Genomic DNA, 23,997 nt, shown 5'->3' with positions numbered 1-23,997 from the left:
TTGTCATAATTAAAGGCCGACAGTGCAAACTTTCATTCAGCCTCCAGCACAGACGTTCACAGGAATCCAATTTTGCTCTGAAAGCCATTGGCGACTAAGCAAACATGGTGACCTGTCATGTGGATGTGTCATGCTGTCATCCCGTAAAGGAAAGCTTGCACAATGTCTGATCCAAAGTAAACATTGCTATTAATTCTCAGTCTCTTCTCCCCACTGTGCTGTTTGGTTTTGGAAATCAAGACAAGCAACAATTCCCTCATTTCCCAGAATTGCCACAGCAATGGCCTCAATACAAGTCTTATATTTTATTCTACAGCATAGGCTGAGTTCTAGCAAGCTGACTGATGTGTTGCTGTCTTTTATTGTAACTATAATGGGCTCTTCTTGTATTTTGTGTGAGTCAGAAATATTTAAATGAATAGCGTGATTGAATGTAAAAGGAAAGGGCAATGGGTATGTTACAAAGTGCAGTAAATTGAAACAACCAATCAGCAGCCATCCCATTGTGCTGACTCTGTATAACTGATAAAAGCTGCAGTCTGGTTACTGTGGGTTACTGCATCATTTTTTGTGTTTGCAATATTTTCTTATAGCAAGAATGTGGTTTGCCATTTGTTTCTGGAAGGTAGATAAGTATGCTGTAGTTTGCTTTTAGTACTTGCCTTTTTGTCATATTAAATAAGTAAATTAATGCAGTATATAAAAATGTTATATATATATATATATATATATATATATATATATATATATATATATATATATATATATATAGATAGATAGATAGATAGATAGATAGATAGATAGATAGATAGATAGATAGATAGAATATATGTATATATAAGACATTTAAGGTATTTTACATTTGCTACAGGCGTTACAATCTCAAATCCTCACAACAGATCAGTTACCAATTAGCTTAATGGATTATAAAGCGATTTTTAGCTTAATGGATTTTAAAGCAATTTTAAAAGCTATTTACAAAAGAGCCAAATCCAAGATATCCAAGGTAAGAGAAGATCGATATGCCTTCACAAAAATACTACAGTATTAGTGAATATAGAACCCTTTATTTAGGATATATAGTTATTTAAAAATTATAAAGAAAACTAAACACATGAGCATATTTGGGTATCATTATATTTATTATCTTTATTTTGATGTACATAAGGTGGTTACCATTTCTTTGCTTTGTTACCTTTCCACTACAGAGGTAAACTGTGAAGATGAAGTGAAAATCAGATTTATGGAGATGCGATGTCCTGAACCAAGGAGAGGCTTGTTATGTAGAATGGCCAGTTGTCATGAGTAAAGAATCTCAACTGTCGTTGTTCTTCTATAATCCTTAAAAAGAATTTAGTTGACATTCTGGCTCCTTTTTTTGCTCACCCATCTGTTGGGATGACAGGCTGGAGAGCCCCCTGTAGAGGATTAAGAAGCATCCGGTTGGTTGGGATGGAAACAGCAGCAGGCGGAGAGAAGAGAAATTGATATAGGACCCAACTGGGCTCAGTCTACAATGTTACTGACTCAGAATTTGGCTGAAGAATTGACTTTTTAACTTTCTCTTCACAGTGTATAAACAATATATTGAGATGTCAGTTATACATTCTCAACCATCTCCCTTTGGATATCTTCAAAGAGAAAAACATATTGAGCATCACACCAAAAAACCTAAAGAAGAGAAGATGTGCAAATGTATGGAGGCTCAACACAGACAGCGCTCCCTCCAGCAAGATGGTGGATTGAGAAGAACTGAGAAGAATGTTGAAAAACCATATAAAAAACTGACAAATCCAAAGAAAGTAGAAATGTCAAGGAGAGGAAGTACCAGGGTTTCATGTCCACCATCACAGTCTGCTGCAACCTCTCACAAGATAACCACAGACAGAGAGACGGCCATGCAGAGGACACTGACAGTAGTGGAGGAATTGAATGAATCAGTTTGTTCTGAGCTCCAAATCTTAGCGGGTGCTCAGCAGTTCTGTATAACATCCAATGCCAAACCAAAAGGTAAGAGTCCATTTCATGTCTCCAGAGCAAGCCTGAATCTATATATATATATATATATATATATATATATATATATATTTTTATATATATATATATAATATATATATATATATATATATATATATATATATATATATATATATATATATATATATATATATATACACTAACATCAGGTTTGTTGTTATTGCCAATAGGAATACTGTTTAGTATTCTGGACAATGGTATATGTCATGAACACCACACAGCATCATAGATTAAGTTTTGATCAGAGACATCATATGTAGGACAGTCAATATATGAATGATGAGTTTAATTTACATTTAACAATTTGTGACTAACAATGATGATAAAAAAGGATAAGTTGGGTATTTAATATAAATACAGTATTGTTGCCTTGCAGCAGGGATAAATCAAAGCTACAACAATTTATTGTCAGCATTTTGATGGAGCTCAGTCCATCTTTCTCAAGGCCCCTTGAGAAAGGTGGACTTACCTCCATCAAAACACTGACAATAAAATGCTGTTGCTTTGATTTATCTCTGCTGCAAGACTGTGAGTGTCTCTATAACTTGTTTTGAATTTGTTTTAACTTCTTTGAGGGCGAGCACCGTAAGTGCGTATGACAGCTATACTTGGAAATAAATATATATATATATATACACACACACAGTATCTCTCTCTATCTCTCTCTGTATGTTATATATATACATAATATTTTATACTGTACAAGTATGATAAATATAGAAGAGCAAGATGTATAGTGCCAGTGAGAAACAGGAGTACATGTCAGAGAGTGCAGCAGTGCCAGTGAATGCAGAACTGTGCAATCAACCTATATAAAAAGAAAAAAAAAATCTCCACATCACAAATGTTTGTCTTAAAGTGTATCTAAGCCCAAAAAGAAAAGAAAATAAAATAAATTGCTGCTTACCAGTCTATGGTGTGGCAGCATTTTTTTTTTTCAAGCTTTATTTTTACCTGATGATCCTGCAACTAACACACTTCCTGTCCCTGGGTGGCTACATCACTCCTCCACTGTATATGGAGGGAGCCATAGTTGTCACCCTAGGCTGTTCTGGTATGAACTACAAAAACGTCTGTATCGCTTCATCTCTATTTCATGGGGGGCAGGGGGGTAATTGGTCGTTTTATAGAAGATAGCTAAAAAGGAAGATATTCTTCAGTGCATTTCACAGGAATTGAGAACTACTCTGTATTTCTGGCAAGATGAGCGGGTATTGTTTGTATTTGCTGAAAATGTTCTTAGCTTGCAACACACACCTCACAACATTTTGAGATGGGAATGAGGGACACCTACCAGCAAATGTATGTAGGCATAGGACACGCTCCCTGTCAAATCCCCTTTAAGGAGAATTAACCCAAAAAAAGTTCATTAAATCCACAAGAGCATTTTTTTTTTACCACTACTATTCCTTTATACTGGCTTTTAAAATTTACAAATGCAGCTATTTAGAATTTGGATGAAAGGTTTGAAACACTTTGTGAAATATAAAAAGTACATTTTATATACAACTATATAGATCAGACCAAAATGAGGGACAAATGAGGAGGAAAGAGGGACATTGTTCCAAATCAGAGACAGTCCCTCGAAGACAGTTGGGAGCTTTGGCAACATACTGCATTTTCAGTTCTTGGGTTGGTTACTCTTTGACTATGTTATTAGTACTAAAGTTTATTTTATTTTATAGAGCTTAATTTGTGTTATTCATTCTAAAAAAAGGCTACCTAGCCATTTACGGAGCAATAATACAGCCATCTGTAGTTTGCAATGTAATTAGTAGTGACAGCCAAGTAAAATCACTGCTGAAAAGCAACAAAGAAATAATGAATGCCCCAACTTAAAGATGCTTATTTCAATAATAAAATTTGATTTATATGCCCACTGTTGTCTGCCCAAAATGGATAATTGAATCCCCTTTAAAATAAGAGAACTATAAATGAATCTGAGTGCTAATGAGGGTACACAATAATTCATGCAAATTGCTCAGTGTTTGTTCTTTGCTATTCACTTGAATATTCATACAGTGAATACACACTAAATGACTTAATGCATCCTACATTCATTAAACGGGAGTGCAATTTTATGTAAACAATGATTAGTGTTTGTTTTTTTTTATGTTGATTTTATTACTTGGATGGATGTAATCATTGCTTTCCGTTTCAGGATTTTGTTGTCAATCAGAGAGATTATACATTATTTCCAGTCGCACAGCCAAGCAATTACTTGTTGCTATTGAAGGTAACACTGCTATTATAAAAGCACTATAGCAATCCATACAACTGTATCAGAGGGTGGTTATAAAATATGTATTTATGTGAGACCAGATGTTATTTGGAGCTGCTCTGTTTTAAAGTGGCCACAACCAATATAACACAGATAAAAATTGTGTTTAAGCTTCAAAAATGTATTATTGACACACAGCAAGAAGTTCAAATAAGTTCTAGTATAGAGTTGCTCCGTAGGAGCCGCTGGTGAAAAGGGATCCCCCATCCTGCACGGCCAAACACAACAAACTTCCACAGCACTCTTGAGTCAAGAAACAGTCCAGCAGCTTTGTTTTTTGTTTTTTTATTAGGGGTATTAAACTTGGATTGGGTTAGGGGTATTATAGGATGCCCACCTGACTTTGGCAAACTCTTCAGAGACAACTTTCCTCTCCTTTTCAGTCTATTTACACACTCCTCAGCTTCCTCTAACACATCACTTGCTTGCAGAACAACTTCTCAAACCCAGCTGGCACACTGTGAGTAGGGATGAGCTTCGTGTTCGAGTCGAACGTACGTTCGACTCGAACATTGGCTGTTCGTGCGTTCGGCGAATTCCGAACGTTTTGGCCGTTCGCGTCAAAATTCGAGTGACGCGCGCGCGGACCACAATGCACTGCGTTGGCGCAGTGCATTGCTGTCCGATGATTGGCCAAGCATGCACTGTGACCCCGCATGCTTGGCCAATCGCAGCGCCGGCAGCGAGGAGAGCCATGATTGGCCACAGGCATCCTGCCTGTGGCCAATCATAGCTCAGACTGTGTAGTGCACGCCCCACACTATAAAAGGCCGCCTTTAAGGCGGCCTCCTGTAGTGTGTTACTTTGCATCTGAAGCAGTGGGTGTTCTGTGTACCTTCAACACAGTACACACCAATCGTTTTTGGCTGATTTCCTATCTTGCTGCTGTGTAGTGGTTGTTGTCTGTGCCCTGACTGCAGTATACACCACTATATTCACCTCACCTATATAGCTAGTGATCTAGCTTTAACCACTTAACAACTGCCCATTGCCGATTAACGGCTTCAGGGCGGTTGTTTAACTCAGAGAGGCCGTTAATTAACGGCCTCCCAGAATTCTGCTCTCGCGTGCCCCGAGGTGTGCGCACTCGAGAGCATCCGTGACCGCCGGGTCCATAGGACCCGGCGCATCACGGTAAACGGCCGCTCATAGCGGCCGTTTACCACGTGATTGCTCCGTCAAATGACGGAGTGATCACTTGGAAACAAACCGGCGTCATGTTATGACGCCTGTTCCTCCCTCCCCTTTCTGTACCGATCGGTACAGCGGAGGGGAAAGAGATCGGTGTCAGCAGCGATGTGGGCTGCATCTGCAGTGCCCACATCGCTGCTCACCGAATTTAACCCCTCAATTCCCTGCCAATACTCTGCAATACCAGTGCATACTCTGCAGTACCCTGCCATTACTCTGCAGTACCCCGCCATTACTCTGCAGTACCCCGCCATTACTCTGCAGTGCAGTACCCTGCCATTACTCTGCAGTGCAGTACCCCGCCATTACTCTGCAGTGCAGTACCCCGCCATTACTCTGCAGTGCAGTACCCCGCCATTACTCTGCAGTGCAGTACCCTGCCATTACTCTGCAGTGCAGTACCCTGCCATTACTCTGCAGTGCAGTACCCTGCCATTACTCTGCAGTGCAGTACCCCGCCATTACTCTGCAGTGCAGTACCCCGCCATTACTCTGCAGTGCAGTACCCCGCCATTACTCTGCAGTGCAGTACCCTGCCATTACTCTGCAGTGCAGTACCCTGCCATTACTCTGCAGTGCAGTACCCTGCCATTACTCTGCAGTACCCTGCCATTACTCTTCAGTACCCCCCATTACTCTGCAGTAACCCCCATTACTCTGCAGTACCCCCCAATACTCTGCAGTACCCTGCCATTACTCTGCAGTACCCCGCCATTACTCTGCAGTACCCCCCATTACTCTGCAGTAACCCCCATTACTCTGCAGTAACCCCCATTACTCTGCAGTACCCCCCAATACTCTGCAGTACCCTGCCATTACTCTGCAGTACCCCGCCATTACTCTGCAGTACCCCCCATTACTCTGCAGTAACCCCCATTACTCTGCAGTACCCCCCACTACTCTGCAGTACCCGTCATTACTCTGCAGTACCCCCAATACTCTGCAGTACCCTGCTATTACTCTGTAGTACCCCGCCAATACCCCGCCAATACTCTGTAATACCCTGCCATAAATTGCCATACCCAGCCATACTCAGAGATACCCAGCCATACTCGGTGATACCCTGAAGTACCCAGCCATAGATGCCCCCCACCCCTCACCGCCCTCTGGTGCTTCTACCAACTCGCCAGTACGATCAAAGCCAGAATCTTTTTTTTAATTTTTTATTTCAGGCTTCCCAGCCTAGAGGTGAGATGTGGGGTCATATTGACCCCCCAGATTTCACTGTAAAGAGGACCTGTCATCCCATATTCCTATTACAAGGGATGTTTACATTTCTTGTAATAGGAATAAAAGTGATCAAAAATATATTTTTGGGAAAAAAAATGTCAAACTAAAATAAAGTAAAATGAACAATAAAAAAATAAAATAAAAATTAAAGCGCCCATGTCCCCATGTGCTCGCATGTGCCACACATGTGAGGTATCGCCGAGAATGTTAGAGCGAGAGCAATAATTCTAGTCCTAGACCTCCTCTGCAACTCAAAACATGTAACCAGTAAAAAAATATTTAAAGCGTCGCCTATGGGGATTTTTTAAGTAGCGACGTTTGGCGCCATTCCACGGGCATGTGCAATTTTGAAGAGTGACATGTTTGATATCTATTTACTCAGCATAACTTCATCTTTCACTTTATGCAAACATTGGGCTAACAAGTGGTTAATAATAGAGCTTGCAGCCAGTAGTGTTAGGCGTGCTGTCTGCGTGCTCTGTACCCAGTACATACCGCTATAATATAGGGCAGGCCCCTACTTTCAAACATCCAACTTACAAACATCTCCTACTTGCAAACGCAAGGAGACAGCAGCAAGTGAGATGAAAAAAGATGGACGACAAAACAAATTATACAGGGGTGATAACCCTTCCCTATGTTTTCCAAAAAGCTTAAAGATAGTTTTTTTGACTGGAGTTACACTTTAAAAATGTACCGGTTGAAAATGACAAACAGATTCAACTTAACACAACAAACCTACACAGTCCCTGTCTTGTTTGCACCGCCTGTATACTGCTGTTCTGAGTATATAGGGCCTGGGGGCCACACGCATTTCCTTTTTTTAATATGGGTACGGGGTTCCCCTTAATATGTGTACAAGACCCAAATAGGCTGGTAATGGGCAGGGAGGGCTACCCATGCCATTTTTCTGAATGATTTTCAACCATATTGCAGGAACCAGATATAACATTAAAACCGCAAGCAGTTTTAAATGGTGTTATTTCCGTTTAATGTCATTTTGTGCAGGGACTGTTCTAAACACGGGAAACACGTGGCACTTCACAGGCATACTATAGACACCCCCCAGGCACCATATTTAAAGGAATATTTCACTTTTTTTTTTTCACTTTAATCGTCATTAAAATCACTGCTCCCGCCAAAACGGTAGTTTTTAAAACTTTTTTTTGCAGTGACCCATGTCCCCTGAGGCAGGAGGCAGGTCGCCAAACCCTTTTTAGCACACTATCTTGCATATTAGCCGTTAAAATTAGCACTTTCCAATTCGAACGTTCGAGTCCCATAGACTTCAATGGGTTCTAACGTTCGTACCGAACGCGGGGGTCGTTCGCAAGTTCTGGTGCGAACCGAACCGGGGGGTGTTCGGCTCATCCCTAACTGTGAGATGATCTGACAAAAAGGCATCAGTCAGATAAGCAAAGGCCTATTACAGACAAGGACCTGTGGCCATCCCTGTGGCTACTGATCCCAGCATCACCTCTTCAGGCACCTTGTTGCAGCTGCCCCTTTCTCCTGGCTAGTCCTCCGACAGTCCTTCCAGACTGCACACTCACCAGCCCTCTTGGTTGACTTCTCCTGGAGATCTCCTGGCCGTTCTGACTCTCTCCCGCTGTCCTCACACCTGCTTCCATGCATCCAGGACAAGATTCCTCCATGTGTTGTAGAGGATCCCTCCAGCACCCGTGCTCCAGGCCCACCCTCCTCAGATTAGGGGGCTCCCTTAAGGGCATCTGAAAGCCTCCTTAGCACTTCATCTCAAATCTTCCACCCAAACTCCACTGCCCCTGCTGGCCTGACACTAAGTATTTAAGAGGTCCCTCCCCCTGCCAGCCCATTTGGCCGGGAATTGGTTGGGGCCCTCTTCAATACTCCAGGTAGATCCTCCTGACCTCTCTCCCATTCTTCTGGAAGTTCCAGCAAGTTGGGGGAAGTAAAAGAGATGCTGCCTGATGAGTCATTCCAACCTCCCTGAGGTATTCACACCCTGACCCAGAATAAACTGATAAACTCATGTCTGCCACCAAGCCAAATTTACCTACACTAAACAACTATGTACAACTCCCATTCTAGCACGCTAGAGGGTGCTACACTAACCGTTAATGTACTTACCGTAATTTACACCACTTTCACACTGGGGCAGTGAGAGTGCCAGCAGTAAACCGCCATTAGTTTTAGCAGCGCTTTACCGTTGTTTTAGCAGCACTTTTCAGCCACTAGCAGGGTGCTTTTAACACCCTCTAGTGGCCGAAGAAGGGGTTAATACCGCTCATGTAGCACCGCTGCCCATTCATTTCAATGGGCAGGGCAGTTTAGGGGTGGTATACACCGCTCCTGCACCACCGCAAAGATGCTGCTTGCATGACTTAATCCTGAAAGTGCACCTCTCCAGTATGAAAGCACTTGGTCTTTCACACTGGAGTGACAGGAGAGGCGCTTTGCATGCGCTATTTTTATCGCTAAAACGCCTGTAAAGTGCCTCAGTGTGAAAGTGGCCTTAGTGTTACAATTTTTTATTGTGCTCTACTTTGAGTTGCATGTTACAGTGAAGTTTGAATTATGAATTTGATTAGAGCATTGAGCACACAGTCTAACATAAAAAAATTAGATGAATGGTGTGTCCAAAAGCAGCTCCAATCATCATTATTTCATAAAGTTTTTATGATGGAATAATAGTTAAACTAACAATGACATATAGTGTTCTATTCTCTAATAAACCTGTAGGTTTTCATACTAAATTTGACAGCGCCATCATGTACTCCTGATTGATATTAAAGTGGAGCTAAACTTATCTTTCTGTCAATGTTCCCAATCCCTCACTGACATCTTCTTCTGAATGCCAGTCTTCAGGCCTCTTCATTGGCTGGCGTGGGATGATGAATCTCCTGTCCATGTGCAGAAATCATTCACATAGGGACTGTGCCAGTGATGTAAGCTGGGCTGTGCATGTGCAGCTCCATTTTATATGTTTAAGAACACTGCGATCAGGTGTATTTTTTACAGACGAGACATGTAATAAAGAGCCTGCCTGCTAACAGTTTGTGACAGTGGAACTTAAAGCAGAGTTGAGTTCTGCCGAAAAAATAAATAAATAAAAGTCAGCAGCTACAAATATTGCAGCTGCTGACTTTTAATATTATCTGTTCATGGAGCGCGCGATGTCCTCACCTGAAGCCGATCTGTTTCTCGGCTCCCCGGTGAAGGCGTTAAGGGAATAAGGAAGTGAAGCCTCGGCGTAGATTGCCGCGGAATCTGCTGAAATCTATCACCGCAAGTGGGAGAAGATACCTGTATTAGACAGGTATCTGCTTCCCCCTTCCCCCTGAAAGGTGCCAAATGGGACACCAGAGGGGGGGGGGAGGAACCAGAAAGGCAGAAGTTCAATTTTTGGGTGGAACTCCCATTTAAGTTACACTTTAACTGATTGTTTTCTTTTATAGCCCAATTACACTTTCAGTTTAAATCAGTTAAATATAAGTTTGCAAAGGGTTACAGCTAGGTTTACTATTGGTTTTCCTTTGTAAAGCAGCCACAGCCTGAATGTAAATGCCTGTCCCCTGCCAGCATCTGCAGAGTGGGACCCTTGCTCTCTGTTAGGAAGCAGTGATCTCATTGCAGAGGTCTGACACATCCCCTGCTGAGTCAGACCAATAGCTCTGCAATAAGCGAAGCATATGCCCCGACTGATTGGAGAACTCTTGTTCTGATTCAGCAGTGGGCTTGACTGACATCTGCAATGGGATCACTGCTTCTCCACAAAGAGCAATTGTCACAATCTGCAGCATGTTGATAATGACCTGGCTTTTCTACTCAGGCTGTGGATGCTTTAGGAAGAAAAGGAAATTGTAAGACCTAGAACACCTTTTGTTTTAATGCACCATATTTTGCTGATTTAAGCAGAAGGTTCAAATGGGTTTTATCTGTTGAAGCAGAAATCCAGGTAGAACTCCAAAAGGTACACTTAGTAGTTTATCTGCCAAAAGATTTGTAATGTTTTTTTTTTTTTACAACCAGTCTTTTCACATACCTTCCACTGAATGTAGCCAGGGAGATAATTTTTTCCTGGTTCAGTTAAGCAGCTTCCTATGCAAGGTTACCATGGACCATTAATCTATGACAATCTGCAAGTTTGCAAGCTTGTGGAACAGAGGTAGCAATGGGAAGTCTTACAATCAATTAACTAGGATATCAGTGAGTCTGTGACATCTCAACGTAACTACACTATGGATGGAATATACTTTGTATATAATTTCATTAACTGAAGGGCTAATTAGAATATTCTGTTTTAATGCAGATTCCAGCAGTTTGTGCCTGCAACTATGTGGTCCTGCTCGCTCCTGCTATCTTCGCCTTTGTGACCAGAACAGACAGGAAGTGCTGAAGTTTAGCAGACCCTACCGTGAAGATGTTTGCTGCTTGTTCTGCTGCCTCATGGTCATCAGAGTATTCAACTCATCTAACAGTCTGCTAGGCTTTGTGCAGCAGAGGTAAATTCTAATATATTATTAATATTGTACTCTTCAGTATGTTACAATTATTTTTGCGGTCTGTTTAGATCAAAACCATCACAAAAAAATGGTGTTGTTCAGGTCTTCTGCCTTTTGATTTTTGTAATTATTTGGATTTCCACAAGGTTTGCTCTTAAAATGTGATCTGATTTCCTTTTAAATTGTGATAATAAATGATTTTCTTTAGGAACAAAAGTAACTGGCATATCCTTATTGAGCAAACAGTTTATTCAGCCAAGGTTCTTCATGGGAAAAAGTGAACACCTATGGTAACCTTATCTTGCAAAGTGGGTATTAACACTCAGGTAGCCCAATCAGTGAGATGGCATACTGATAGAATCAGTTTTTTCTCAAGTGAACCATGTCTCAATCAAAAGACACTTAAGAAAACCTTAGAAGTATAGTATAGAGATGGATAAAGCTGGAAAAGGCTGGAAAATATTCTCAAAAGCCAAGGTGTCTTGTTCGGCTACCACCTCCTATAAATCTCAGTGGGAACATGATTTGGCGACATCCATTGACCCTGAGGAGTAAAGTAAGGCGTGGTCCCACATTGCAAAGTGCTCCTATAACATTACTACACTGGAGGCTGCTTGCAAGGTTCTCTTAAGATGGTATTGGGTTCTGGCCCGTATAGCCAGTGAAAATCCATCCTATAGTGACAGATGCTTCACTGGCTGTGGGCATTGTGGAGACGTTATCCACACCTGGTGGTCCTGTCCTCAGTTGACGGGGTTCTGGTCCAGGGTCTTCGGACTCCTTCAAACCTTATTCCATATAAACGCCAAGTTGGCTTTGCTGCATTGTCCGATTCAGGGTCTATTCTCATACCAACAAAAACTGGTGAACTACCTGTTTATTGCTGCGAAGAGAGCCATTGCCAGAGCCTGGAAGAAACCCTCTGTTTTGATCGATGTGGTGAGGAGTATAACGACCAACCTTATGAATAATGAGAAAATGTCAAGTATTCTCCATGACTCCCACACCCCTTGGTGGTCTTATGCCCTCCCCACGATTCTCCCCAATCAGTCTGGGTGGTTCCTCATTAATAGTGGGGCCTAGATCAAAGCCGTTGGGTATTTTACTCTACCTCTTCCCTTCCCTTCCCTTTGTGTCCTTCTTCCCCCCATGTGCCTTTTCCCTTTGTCTTGTTTTTTTTTCCTTCTCCCTTCTCCTCCTTTCTCTCCATTGGGGCTTCTACCCATTCCCTCACCCTTTTCTATTATGTGTCGGTGCCTTTAGACCTTGGTCATTTTCGCAGACCTATGGCCTGTGCCCCAGGGTCATACCTTGAGCTCTTGCTCTACATACCAGACCTATTTTATATCTCTCACCTCATCCCCCTGCATGGGCAAACTGTTGATATGTACCTGTGCATATTTAGTTTTATCAGCAGCTACAGGAAATGTTTGGTGGGCTTAACTGCTGTACTAGTTACCATCATTAAGGCTCACACAGTATTTCTATGTGTGTGTGCACTTATAAAGTATAGGTTAAATTAAGTCATGAAATAGTACAATTGTTTGTATGTACCTAGAATAAACAGCATTTCTTGTGATTTAGCTAAAGATCAGTCCACATTTTAGTAGATATTCATGAGGAAATCCATGCAATTCCAAAGGTATTCCAAAGAATTCCCCAACTATCTCTTACAGCATTTTTTTTGTCTTTTACCTGTAGCAGCACTATGTTCACATCCTCAATATATTTTAATGCAGTTTCTGTTATCTCTATTAACTTTGAATAATACTAGTCTGAAGTCACTTATGGTGTATTAAATTGTGTAGTAGAATTTTACTGTCTCTATAGGCCTCATGTCAGATTGTTAGTTGTAAGAACCATGTTTATTGTTATCATTATTATTATACAGGATTTATATAGTGCCAACAGTTTGCACAGCACTTTACAATATAAAGGGAGACAATACAGCAACAATACAATTCAATACAAAGGGATTAGGAGGGCCCTGCTCCTTTGACCTTTCAATCAAATAGGGAGGGGCTGGTGAAACAAAAGCCAGTAACTGTGAGGAATGAACTGATGAGGGAAGTAGAAGATTAAGTTGTTGGCTGAAGGCAGGATAGGCCTCCCTGAAGAGAGGAGTTTTCAGGGATCACCTAAAAGTGGACAGTGTAGGAGATAGCCAGACATATAGGGGTAGTGAGTTCCAGGTCATTGGGAGGAACGCAGAGGGCAGTTCGGGTGATATTTGGAGACAAGATTGGTGATGTAGCTGGGGGCAGCATTGTAAATGTCTTTGTATGTTATTGTTAGCATTTTGAATTTTATTCACTGGGCAATAGGAAGCCAGTGGAGGGATTGGCAGAGAGGAGTGGCACACTGTTGGTAAGGTGGATGAGTCTGGCAGCACCATTCCTGATAGACTGAAGAGTGGATTGCATATGGAGAAGTAGGCCTATGAGGAGGGAAGTACAATAGTCAAGGCAAAAGATAACAAGGAAGTGAATAAGTTGCTTATTGGTTTCAACAGTTAAAAAGGGGTGTATTTTAGAGATGTTACACAGGTGAAGTCTGAAAGATTTTGACAGTGAGAACAGTGATTACAATTCACGTTTTGTTTCAGTATTGAACATGAGCACTGTTTGTGGTATCCTATCTGAATGTAGCACCCTCTAGTTAGTGAGTGCTAGAAGTGAGGAATTTTGACAGAGTAGGAATATTTGGGCAGGCCTAGCTGGTGGCCTGTTTGTTCTCATTCTGGGCTGGGAATGGCTCAGGGAGAGTGTTGGGTGACTGACAGGTGGCATCACCATCACCTCCCCCTTCCTTCTAGAAGGTCCTGAAAGGAGAGGAGGTGCTGCCTGAGCTAACTGGGGTGCCTTGACCAATCCCCAACTTGGATTGGCAGGGGGCAGGCCTCCTTAAATACCTGTGGTCAGCCCAGCTGGGGAGGAGATGTCAGGTGGAAGAGCTGGAGTGAGAGGGTGTGGAGCCTGTCGGGCCCACTGGAAGCTCCCCAGTCTGGGGGGCTGGGGCTCAGGTGCAACCAGGAGGAATGAAGAGATTCCAGAATCAGAGGCACATAAGAAAGGACAGTGGGAGAGAACACTGTAAGAGTCCCCAGGAGGACTACAGGTTGCTGCCAGGAGGGCTGGTGAGTGAGCACAGTCAGGAGGACTGGGGAGGCACACTTTGGAGAACTTGGAGATTGCAGTTTGAGAGATGGGTGCAGAACCGGTGGAGAGAGGACTGTGGAAAGGGGTCTTGGCAGCCAGGCTGGCTGGCAGGGCCTAAAGAGAGCTATCTTGGAGTGGTAGGTGAGCAGAGGACAGCTAGCATCTGGATTATTCTACACCACAGTGGCCCGCAAAAGGCAGTTCAGTGAGGCCTGGTGGAAGTAGCTTCAGGCATACCCATGCGGTGCTAGCTGGTTCAGAGGAGTGATAGTCTGCAGCAAGGGAAGTGCTGGTGAAGGAACAGTCTGCCGCAAGTGAAGTGCTGGACAGAAGATTGAGGTGTATGTACAGGGAATGTACATAGTAGTCCCAATTGATGGATATACAGTTCACAATTGATTGTTCTGTAATCTAAAATTGATTGATCTACAATTCACAAGTGTTTTTTTCTGAAAACCTGGGCATCCCATAATTCCCTAATACCCATCCAAGTTGAATCCCCTCAATAAAACAAAACAAGCTACAAACTTGTCTGTGTTACTGAGTGACTGTAAGATGGATGTTGGTCTGGGCAGGGTGACGGATGAACAACAACTTTCAGCAACCCCCAAGGGGGCATGGCTAATGAGTATAAACTAAAATATAAGTGTGCAAATATAGACATAGCATTGCTTACAGAAATCAGTTCTTAAAAATAAATTTTAAACTAAAGTGCTAGACTGGAATTACAGAATAATTTATACGGTACAAAAACAGTAATAATGCTGTTTTCTGTGTTTATTTTTGATTCACATTTTTATACTTCTGGTTCAGGTGGAGCTTGTTTAGTCCAAGCCTCTCAGTACACAACTCAGAAGGAATAAGAACAATGGACATTTGTGGCTCCTGGAGTGCAGCCCGATGTCATACTGAGCAGGAATTCCAGGTAAGACAACAGTGTATCTGAATTACAAAAGATGTCCAGCGTTAATGTGAGCAAATCCAATATCTATACAGTATCTCACAAAAGTGAGTACACCCCTCACATTTTTGTAAATATTTTATTATATCTTTTCATGTGACAACATTGAAGAAATTACTTCAAGTACAGCTTGTATAAGAGTGTAAAATTGCTGTCCCCTCAAAATAACTCAACACACAGCCAATAATGTCTAATCCCCTGGCAACAAAAGTGAGTACACCCCTAAGTGAAAATGTCCAAATATGGACCCAACGTGTCAATATTTTGTGTGGCCACCATTATTTTCCAGCACTGCCTTAACCCTCTTGGGCATGGAGTTCACCAGAGCTTCATAGGTTGCCACTGGAGTCCTCTTCCACCCCTCCATGATGATACATCAAGGAGCTGATAGATGTTAGAGACCTTGCGCTTCTCCACCTTCCTTTTGAGGATGCCCCACAGATGTTCAATAGGGTTTAGGTCTGCAGACATGCTTGGCTAGTCCATAACCTTTACCCTCGGCTTCTTTATGCAGGTAGTGGTCATCTTGGAGATGTGTTTGGGGTCGTTATGTTGGAATACTGCCCTATGGCCCAGTCTCCGAAGGGAAGGGCTCATGCTCTGCTTCAGTATATCACAGTACATGTTGGCATTCATGGTTCCCTCAATTAACTGTAACTCCCCAGTGACGGCAGCACTCATGCAGCCCCAGACCATGACACTCCCACCAGCATTCTTGACTGTAGGCAAGACACACTTGTCTTTGTACTCCTCACCTGGTTGCCACCACACAAGCTTGGCTCCATCTGACAAAAATAAGTTTATATTGGTGTCATCAGACCACAGGACATGATTCCAGTAATCTATGTCCTTAGTCTGCTTGTCTTCAGCAAACTGTTTGCGGCTTTCTTGCGCATCATCTTTAGAAGCAATATAATGCAGTGTGCGGCGTATGGTCTGAGCACTGACAGGCTGACTCCCCACCCCTTCAACCTCTGCAGCAATGCTGGCAGCCCTCATACGTCTATTTCCAAAAGACAACCTCTGAATATGATGTTGAGCACATGCACTCAACTTCTTTGGTCGACTTTGGTGAGAGTGGAACCTGTTCTTTTAAACTGCTGTATAGTCTTGGCCATCATGTTGCAGCTCCGTTTCAGGGTCTTGGAAATCTTCTTATAGCCTAGGCCATCTTTATGTAGAGCAACAATTCTTTTTTTCAGATCCTCAGAGAGTTCCTTGCCATTAGGTGCCAGGTTAAATTTCCAGTGACCAGTATGAGAGAGTGAGAGCGATAACATCAAATTTAACACACCTGCTCCCCACTCACACCTGAGACCTTGTAACATGAATGAGTCACATGACACCGGGGGGGAGGATGGCTAATTGGGACCAATTTGGACATTTTCACTTAGGGGTGTACTCACTTTTTTGCCAGCGGTTTAGACATTAATGGCTGCATGTTGAATTATTTTGAGGGGACAGCAAATTGATACTGTTATACAGGCTATACACTCACTACTTTACAGTGTACCAAAATGTAATTTCTTAAGTGTTGTAACATGAAAAGATAAAATAAAATATTTACAAAAATGTGAGGGGTGTACTCACTTTTGTGAGATACCGCTGCCATGTGATCGGCCGATTAGCAATTTGAGTTACCAAACAATTGAACAGGTTTACCTAATAAAGTGTAATATATGAGTATATATAAAGCCACACCTTTATGCTAGCCAGAAAATGTCTAACTAAGCTGTTTCACCTGCTAGGTTAAGATCAGCGATTTTGTAGGATACATTTGCAAATACATGTAAAAGCCACACTACCATGTAAAGGCAACCTCTGATAAGTGTGGTCTCTAATTCTAAACTTAATTCCCAACTATGGGACATACAGTATGTAGCAATGCACAGAGAAGTGTATGTAAACTGTACCAATTGACTTCTATTTGCTCCCTTTTGGTCTGCTAAAACATCGAAAGTTTTTTTTTTAGCTATATCTATTTGACAAGTACAAGAACCTGATTTTGACAGAAATCTTGTGAGCTAATAACTTTATTTGCTCTCTACTTGTGCAAAAGCAGGGGTTATGAAGGTGAGGAGAGTGGAGGAGCTCCTTGTACTCAATCAAAAATGAAGTAGACTGGTACCACATGGTTTGGAATTCAGAGCTGCGTTGTCATGTCAAAGAGGAATTTAGAAACATGAGCATACTAGATTTTTGCCACAAAAATGGGGTAGTGGAAAAAGGGACAGGACCTGCAACCTATATTAGAAATAGTTCACAGCTCATGTGGAGGGTTACACTTTGGGATTTTCGCCTTGAGTAAAGGACCTTGTCTCTGTACTTGACCTCACTATTGTTCCATTTGAGAGAAGCAATAAAGAGAAATTAGAATTTTTTTTCATTGCAATTTTTTTCTTCTTATAGTAATAGAAGATAATGGATTGAAATGGAGATGTAACATTTAAGAACATTTAATTTTCCTTTCCTAGAGTTTTTCTTTAGATTTACATTCCACTTGTGTATAGCCGCAGAAGAGTCCTACAGGGATAAACGTTTTAAATCAGTCCTGATAGGGCATTTATTTTGTTTTTCTTTCTACATTATGATACAAATTTGAAGGCAATCACTTGCATATTAATAGAGAGTAAAGTGTATGTGGATGGTATCATTAAGTTAATGATATGCTTTAATATCATAATATGGCAGAGAATGGAAATGATGCATATTTAGTCTTCATTATTGCAGTGACAATTCTGATGGGAGTGCATGTATGTCACAATCTGTGTGCAGGTCACATCGCTGGAAGGACAACTTGTGGCGATCATTTGGAAGAGGTGGCCAGGATTTAATGAGGACTATAACATGGATCATGATTTCTTTGGTCTGGATAGTAAGTGAAAAATATTGCCCTGCAATGTTGACAAATAATTTGAATTGATTTGTCAATTTATGAGTTTAGACCATATAAAGAAGGTGTTGTGCAAATAACCTACTGTAGGATATGCAGCAGAGAGAGGAGGGTCTTGTAGGGGACAAATAGAGAACCGCATATTCTCTCCTAAATGATAGCAATTGTTTTTACATGCTTATGTATTGTAGTTTATTATAAACTCTTCTATTCACAGTTGCAGCCTTAATGTCATGTTTGAGTCTGACTTTTCAGCTTTAGAGGTGTAAGGTGGTTTGAAGCCTGATTCATCCTTTGGCAATTCAAAGCTGGGTCAAGTAATAGAGCTCCATAGTTAAGGGAATATAAACTGCCTAACTTTATAAAATGTTTAAATATATTTAAAGTATATATCCAGGCAATTGTTTACATTTTAGTGGGGAAGTATTAAAACTCCTGTACAGTTTTAACTACTATTTGGGGGGGTTCAGTTATAGAGAATAATCCTCACCTCCTATGCTGCTAATGACAGTTTTACCAGACAGGTAGTGAGGGGAACTCTTAAATAGCAACACAGACATACATTAAAATGCTTTTCTTTAGTAGAGTAGGGGAAAGCTAGAGCGCCTGTCAGATTTTTATTTGTGTATGTGTTGCTGTTGCAGATTTGCCCTTTCTTCCTGCCTGGTGAAACCATTGTCAGCAGGACAGGTGGTGAGGGTAAGTATATCTAATGAAACCCTGGATAGCAGTAAAAACTCAACAAGAATTCTTCTCCTTAACTATACAAAACAAAAAAAATTTTGGTTTTACATGGGTCAGTGGGATTATCCCTAAGGGCATATTAAACAAAGGTACTGTACATACAGAATATCTGAGTCCACCAGCTAAGCTGTTTCTTAATGGACCCTGAGGCTGTGAACAAGTCAAAAACTTACTTGTCCTCACTCAACTGAGATCTCCAATGTGTGGCCCTCCTGGCACTGCAAAGTCCTTTTTTCGAAAACCTTTCAATAAGGCTGTGTCATGGTTATGCAGTGATCTTCCTGTGTTTGCTTACCTTCCCTCATGTCTTCAGACTAAGAAGCCAGCTACTTCCACCTGGTGGTTTTTATAACCTCTCCTCTAAGCATGGCTCCACCCCAGGCCCTATCAGGGAGCCTATATAAACCTGTGCACTGCAGGGCTCAGTGCTGATCAACCATTGTGTATTCCTTTGTGTATTAGCTTCCTGTTTCCTGTCGTGTGCTCTGCTACTGATTTCCGTTACCGACCTTGGCGTGTTCTGACCATCCCTGCTTGCCTGTGACCCTGACCTATTGGCGTGTACCCGACTATTCTGTTCTGCTTGTGGCCCCGACCTTGGCTTTGTCCCTCACCATCCCTATCCTCCTGTTGCCTACTGTGGGTGTGAGCTGGGGGACCCTGGGGGTCGCGACCTGGAGCCAGTTGCAGCCAAGACCATCTTCACCACTCGAAGCTCTGGTGAACACCAGCTGGTTCTTAGACTCCGCGCCCCAGGGAATCTCACACTCTAGCCCCAGTGGGATCTGTCCCCGTCTGCAGCAGTCAGCCGTAGGGTCCACAACCTCGCGGTGCACTCCGCATCCCTACGGTGTGCACCTGTCACCTCGCCTCAAGGTGACCTGACAGGCTGGCCATATACAAATCAAATTTCAAAAGAATTTTCATTTGAATTTTGCACTATTAGTGGGTGGCAGCAATGGCCGATTTTCATGTGGCCATCAAATTTGAGTGATCGGGCAAAATAAACCCCAGAATTCCCCCCTTCTCTCTCCCTATTGCTCATAGATTTATCTACTTCCATCTCGTCAGCCATCCAAAATATCAGACCTTCTTCTCCATATCTTTTCAAATTTCCCTATACAACCTCTATGTAGAAAGACATTTTTCTATAATTAAGGTTTCCCTTATTTGTGTTTTCCATTCCGCTATTGTTGGTGGATATGGGGATACCCATTTTTGTACTATAAGCTTACGGGCCTGAAATAGGTTCCTTATTATTGGTACCATGATGTCTCCCGGGATCTCGGAATCATCCAGGATGCTCAGAAGACATCCGCCTGGCTCTGGAGACAGCTTGGTCCCAATGAGGTTATTAATCATAGATACAACTCCATACCAGTAGCGATGGAGTTTAGGACACCTCCATAACATATGTATTAAATTAGCTGGATTTCCTTTACATCTGGGGCATTGGGTTGCATCTCTACGCTTCCATTTGAACAGTTCCTCATCTGTGTAATAAGTCCCTATGTAAAATAAATAACTGTTAAATTCTGCATCTGGCAACAATGCCCCTTCCCACTGTTTATTGGAGATTGGCCCTATATCACAGGTCCAGGCCCTCCTTGCTGGTATATCCACAGCTACTTGAAACGTATCACATACGTTTATTTCTTATAATTGTGATATGAGGCCCTTTTTTCTTGTCTTGTCTTATCCAACAAGGCTATTACCACTGATTTTATAACGTTTCAGTTTGTGAGAGCAACCCTGGGCTTTTAAGGCATGCCTAAGCTGTATAAACTGAAAAAAACTTTGGTTTGGAAAACCATATTAATTTCTTCTATGTCTTCTTCTAAGTCTATAAAGGTTTTTATCACATCTTCCTGAAATAATTGTACCATATACCTTAATCCCCTGAACCTCCATATCTCAAATCCTTCCAGTTCCATCAGTTCCCAATAGCTACTATCGTTCCATATTGGGGTATGTATCGTTCGTATAGCCCTTTATTTTGGTAATATTTTAAATTTTTCTAATTAATGATGTGAGAGACGGCACAGTGGTTAGCACTATCACCTAGCAGTAAAAAGGGTCGCTGGTTCGAATCCCAACCACGACACTACCTGCCTGGAGTTTGCATGTTCTCCCTGTGCCTGCGTGGGTTTCCTCCAGGTACTCCTTTTTCTTCCTGCACTCCAAAGACATGCTGGTAAGGTTAATTGGCTTCTATCCAAATAAAATAAAAAATTTGCCCTAGTATACAAATGTGAGTTGGGGACCTTGGATTGTGGGCTCCTTAAGGGTAGGGATTGATGTGAGTGTGTACTCAGGTTGAACTGGATGGACTGATGTCTTTATTCAACCTTACTATGTAAAAGAAAATTCCCGACCACAAAAATTATTTTCTATAGCAACATTAGGTGAAATTGAAGGCTTGTTTGTTTGAATTTCAAAATGGTGGCATCATCGGATCACTAAATGCTCTAAATTTCTGATTTTCAAAAGAAAATTCATTCGGAATTCGACCAATGTATGGCCTGCATAAGGCACCGCCCTTGGGACAGTGTCTGAGCTTTCCATATGAAGATTATAGCTTACATGTGATTGCAAAATTACTTCCTACTTCTGTAGTAAATCAAGCAATTGTTAACTATTGTGTGCTAGGACCAGTTTGTTCTCTGTCATGGAATCTTTCTGCCATTATGGGAGAGCCTGAGTGTCATTGGACATGGAGCTCTCTCAGGATTTGTGTGGCCAACTTGGGTAAGGGGTTCAAAAAAATTATTTGACATGAGAGGAATGTATGATATTTGTCTTTGCTTTTGGATTCAAAACAACTGTTTGTGTTGTTCAGTTTCAGCTTCTCTCAGTTCAACTGACAAGGCCCTTCTTTTAGCTGCAACATTTTTACTGGTAAGCAGCACCACCGCTGTGGAAAAAGTATTTATTGTTATCTCTATTAAGTAATATAAACCACTTTTAGGATGCTTTAGAACAGATTCACATATATTTCTCATTTGATTTTTAGAACTACATGTTTTTTGAGATGAGCTAAAAAGAACACAGAAAATCAGCAATGGCACACTCCAGAATGTGAATCATCATCAATGGCTGTTCTAATACAAGATAAAATGTCTACATGACAGTAATGTGTGTATAAATTGCAGGAGCGGGAAGCTGTCTCATAAATGACCGAAAAATGTGGCTCAACAATATAAAAAAAAAGCAAAACTAACTATTCGGTTGACAGTTGCTGTAGCTGGTAATGTTTCTATTTTCTGAAAATTATATTAATGAATAAACATTTCTATAATGGTGTCTGATGAATTATGATGTCCATTAAATCCATGCTACATGAGATTCTATGCTACAAATGCAAGTGAAGTTTAATTTTTAAAAAAGTTTTCAAGTTAGGTGTGGGAACTTGATTTAAACAATTCCATGTAATGCTCTTTTTTTTAATTAGCCAGGCATCTTTAAAGCAGAAATATCAGCTCTGGTTGTAATAATTTTCTATCTAGGGTGTCATCCATTGGTGCAGCCACTTTACTTCCTCATCATGTCATAGCTAGCAGTGGTGGAGCAGTATGGGTCCTATGAAATCCTAGTAGTCTTAAAGAAGACAACATTGTGTTCTTGCATCTGAATTCTGAGAACGAGCTAAACTGCATATTGGCAGCTCGACCAGCTCCAGAAAAATTTAAAGAAATGTCAATTGGTTATAATAAGAGATCTAAACCTTTAGAAATTGTTTGGACTGATGTTGCTTTTTACAAATATACTGTAAACTTCTCAAGAAAGACAAACTTGTTCATTCCCAAGGCCAACCATTGAGTGCTAGTACACACAATACAGGGTTGTGTCACCTACAAGGCATCCTAAGTAGGTTTTTACTACGGTGATGGGCATATCTGTTTGGCATATCTAATGAACCCAAACTTAGAGGTGAATCCCATTGAATTCTATGGTGATCAATCTTGTTAAATTCTGGCCAGTTTTATGGATAATTGGCCATCTACTTTAATTAAAAGCATGAGAAACTGGGCACTGCCTTGTGGGACATGTACCAATTTAACATTGGAATGCAACACCTAAAAGACACAAATCCTTTAAAGAGGAAGTAAACCCTGATGGGTTTACTTCCTCTTTCATTCCCTGCAAAAGCAAAGCATAATGGACTACTATGCATCGCATAGTAGTCCATTATGTGTCACTTACCTGACACAGGAGCCAGCGAAGTCACCGCTGTCCCCTGTAGTCCGGCACATCCATCTTCTCGGTGGGGTCTCGCAGCTTCGCCGCTGTCATTCGGCAAAGCCGCGATAACGTCACTCCCGCGCATGCGCATGGGAGCCGACACGCGCGGCATCTTCGTCGTTGACGATGCCGCGCTCAGTGCGCCTGCGTGCCGCTGTCTACGGCGCATGCGCCGTAGACAACGGTGCCTGTCTTCGGGCAAATGTCTCCTAAAACGTATAGGTTTAGGAGATATTTCTTGGACCTACAGGGGATGCTTTAACCACTTGCTGACCTGCCACAGTAAGTATACTGCGGCGGGATGGCACGTGCAGGCACAATTACGTACATGTATGCAATTATGCCTGCTCCAGATTAGGACGGCCATTTCAGGGACGTGTCTTTTACCTAAATTCGGGACGTACGGTATGTTACTGACTACTGTAAAAAACATACCAAGTCTACTTTTGTAATGATGTGTATGGGGGAAAGAAAAAAAAAAAAAAAAAACATGTGCTTTCAAACAATAATAAAAAAAAAAAACTCTAATGTGTGATATCACAAAAACAACATAAGAACAGAGTCACAAATATCTAGCCGTAAAACCTCTCAGCATGTGCATCAATTTGTCCAATGTTACAAGTCCTCCTTATTGGAAAAGAGGTTTACAAAAACATATATAGGGTATATATCCAGTATAGCACAGTCCTGCATGAGAGGAAAAAGAGGGTGCAAAACTAGGGTGACTAAAGACAAGAGTATCAATTTTAGACTTTTAGTCCATATGCAGACTCTTA

The 23,997-nt window shown here is 41.6% G+C and overlaps 1 protein-coding gene across 2 annotated transcripts; it reads left to right on the top strand.

The window, feature by feature from the left end:
- Window positions 1–1,119: 1,119 nt before the first annotated feature.
- Window positions 1,120–22,282, top strand: LOC143990176 (phospholipid scramblase family member 5-like). 2 transcript variants are annotated; one of them, XM_077490311.1, is made up of 7 exons: window positions 1,120–2,010; window positions 4,199–4,273; window positions 11,031–11,223; window positions 15,195–15,306; window positions 18,118–18,217; window positions 21,819–21,877; window positions 21,993–22,282. In XM_077490311.1, exons 1-7 carry the CDS (start codon window positions 1,593–1,595, stop codon window positions 22,017–22,019), a joined length of 984 nt encoding a protein of 327 aa, XP_077346437.1. In that variant the 5' UTR covers window positions 1,120–1,592; the 3' UTR covers window positions 22,020–22,282. The 2 variants fall into 2 exon arrangements, with proteins under 2 accessions (XP_077346437.1, XP_077346438.1); XM_077490312.1 differs by lacking the exon at window positions 4,199–4,273.
- The last annotated feature ends 1,715 nt before the right edge of the window (window positions 22,283–23,997 follow it).

This window comes from Lithobates pipiens, unplaced genomic scaffold (assembly GCF_037356315.1).
Source record: "Lithobates pipiens isolate NorthernLeopardFrog02 unplaced genomic scaffold, aLitPip1_a1.2 Scaffold_18, whole genome shotgun sequence".
NCBI lineage: Eukaryota > Metazoa > Chordata > Amphibia > Anura > Ranidae > Lithobates > Lithobates pipiens.
This window is presented reverse-complemented; position numbering and strand designations above follow the sequence as displayed.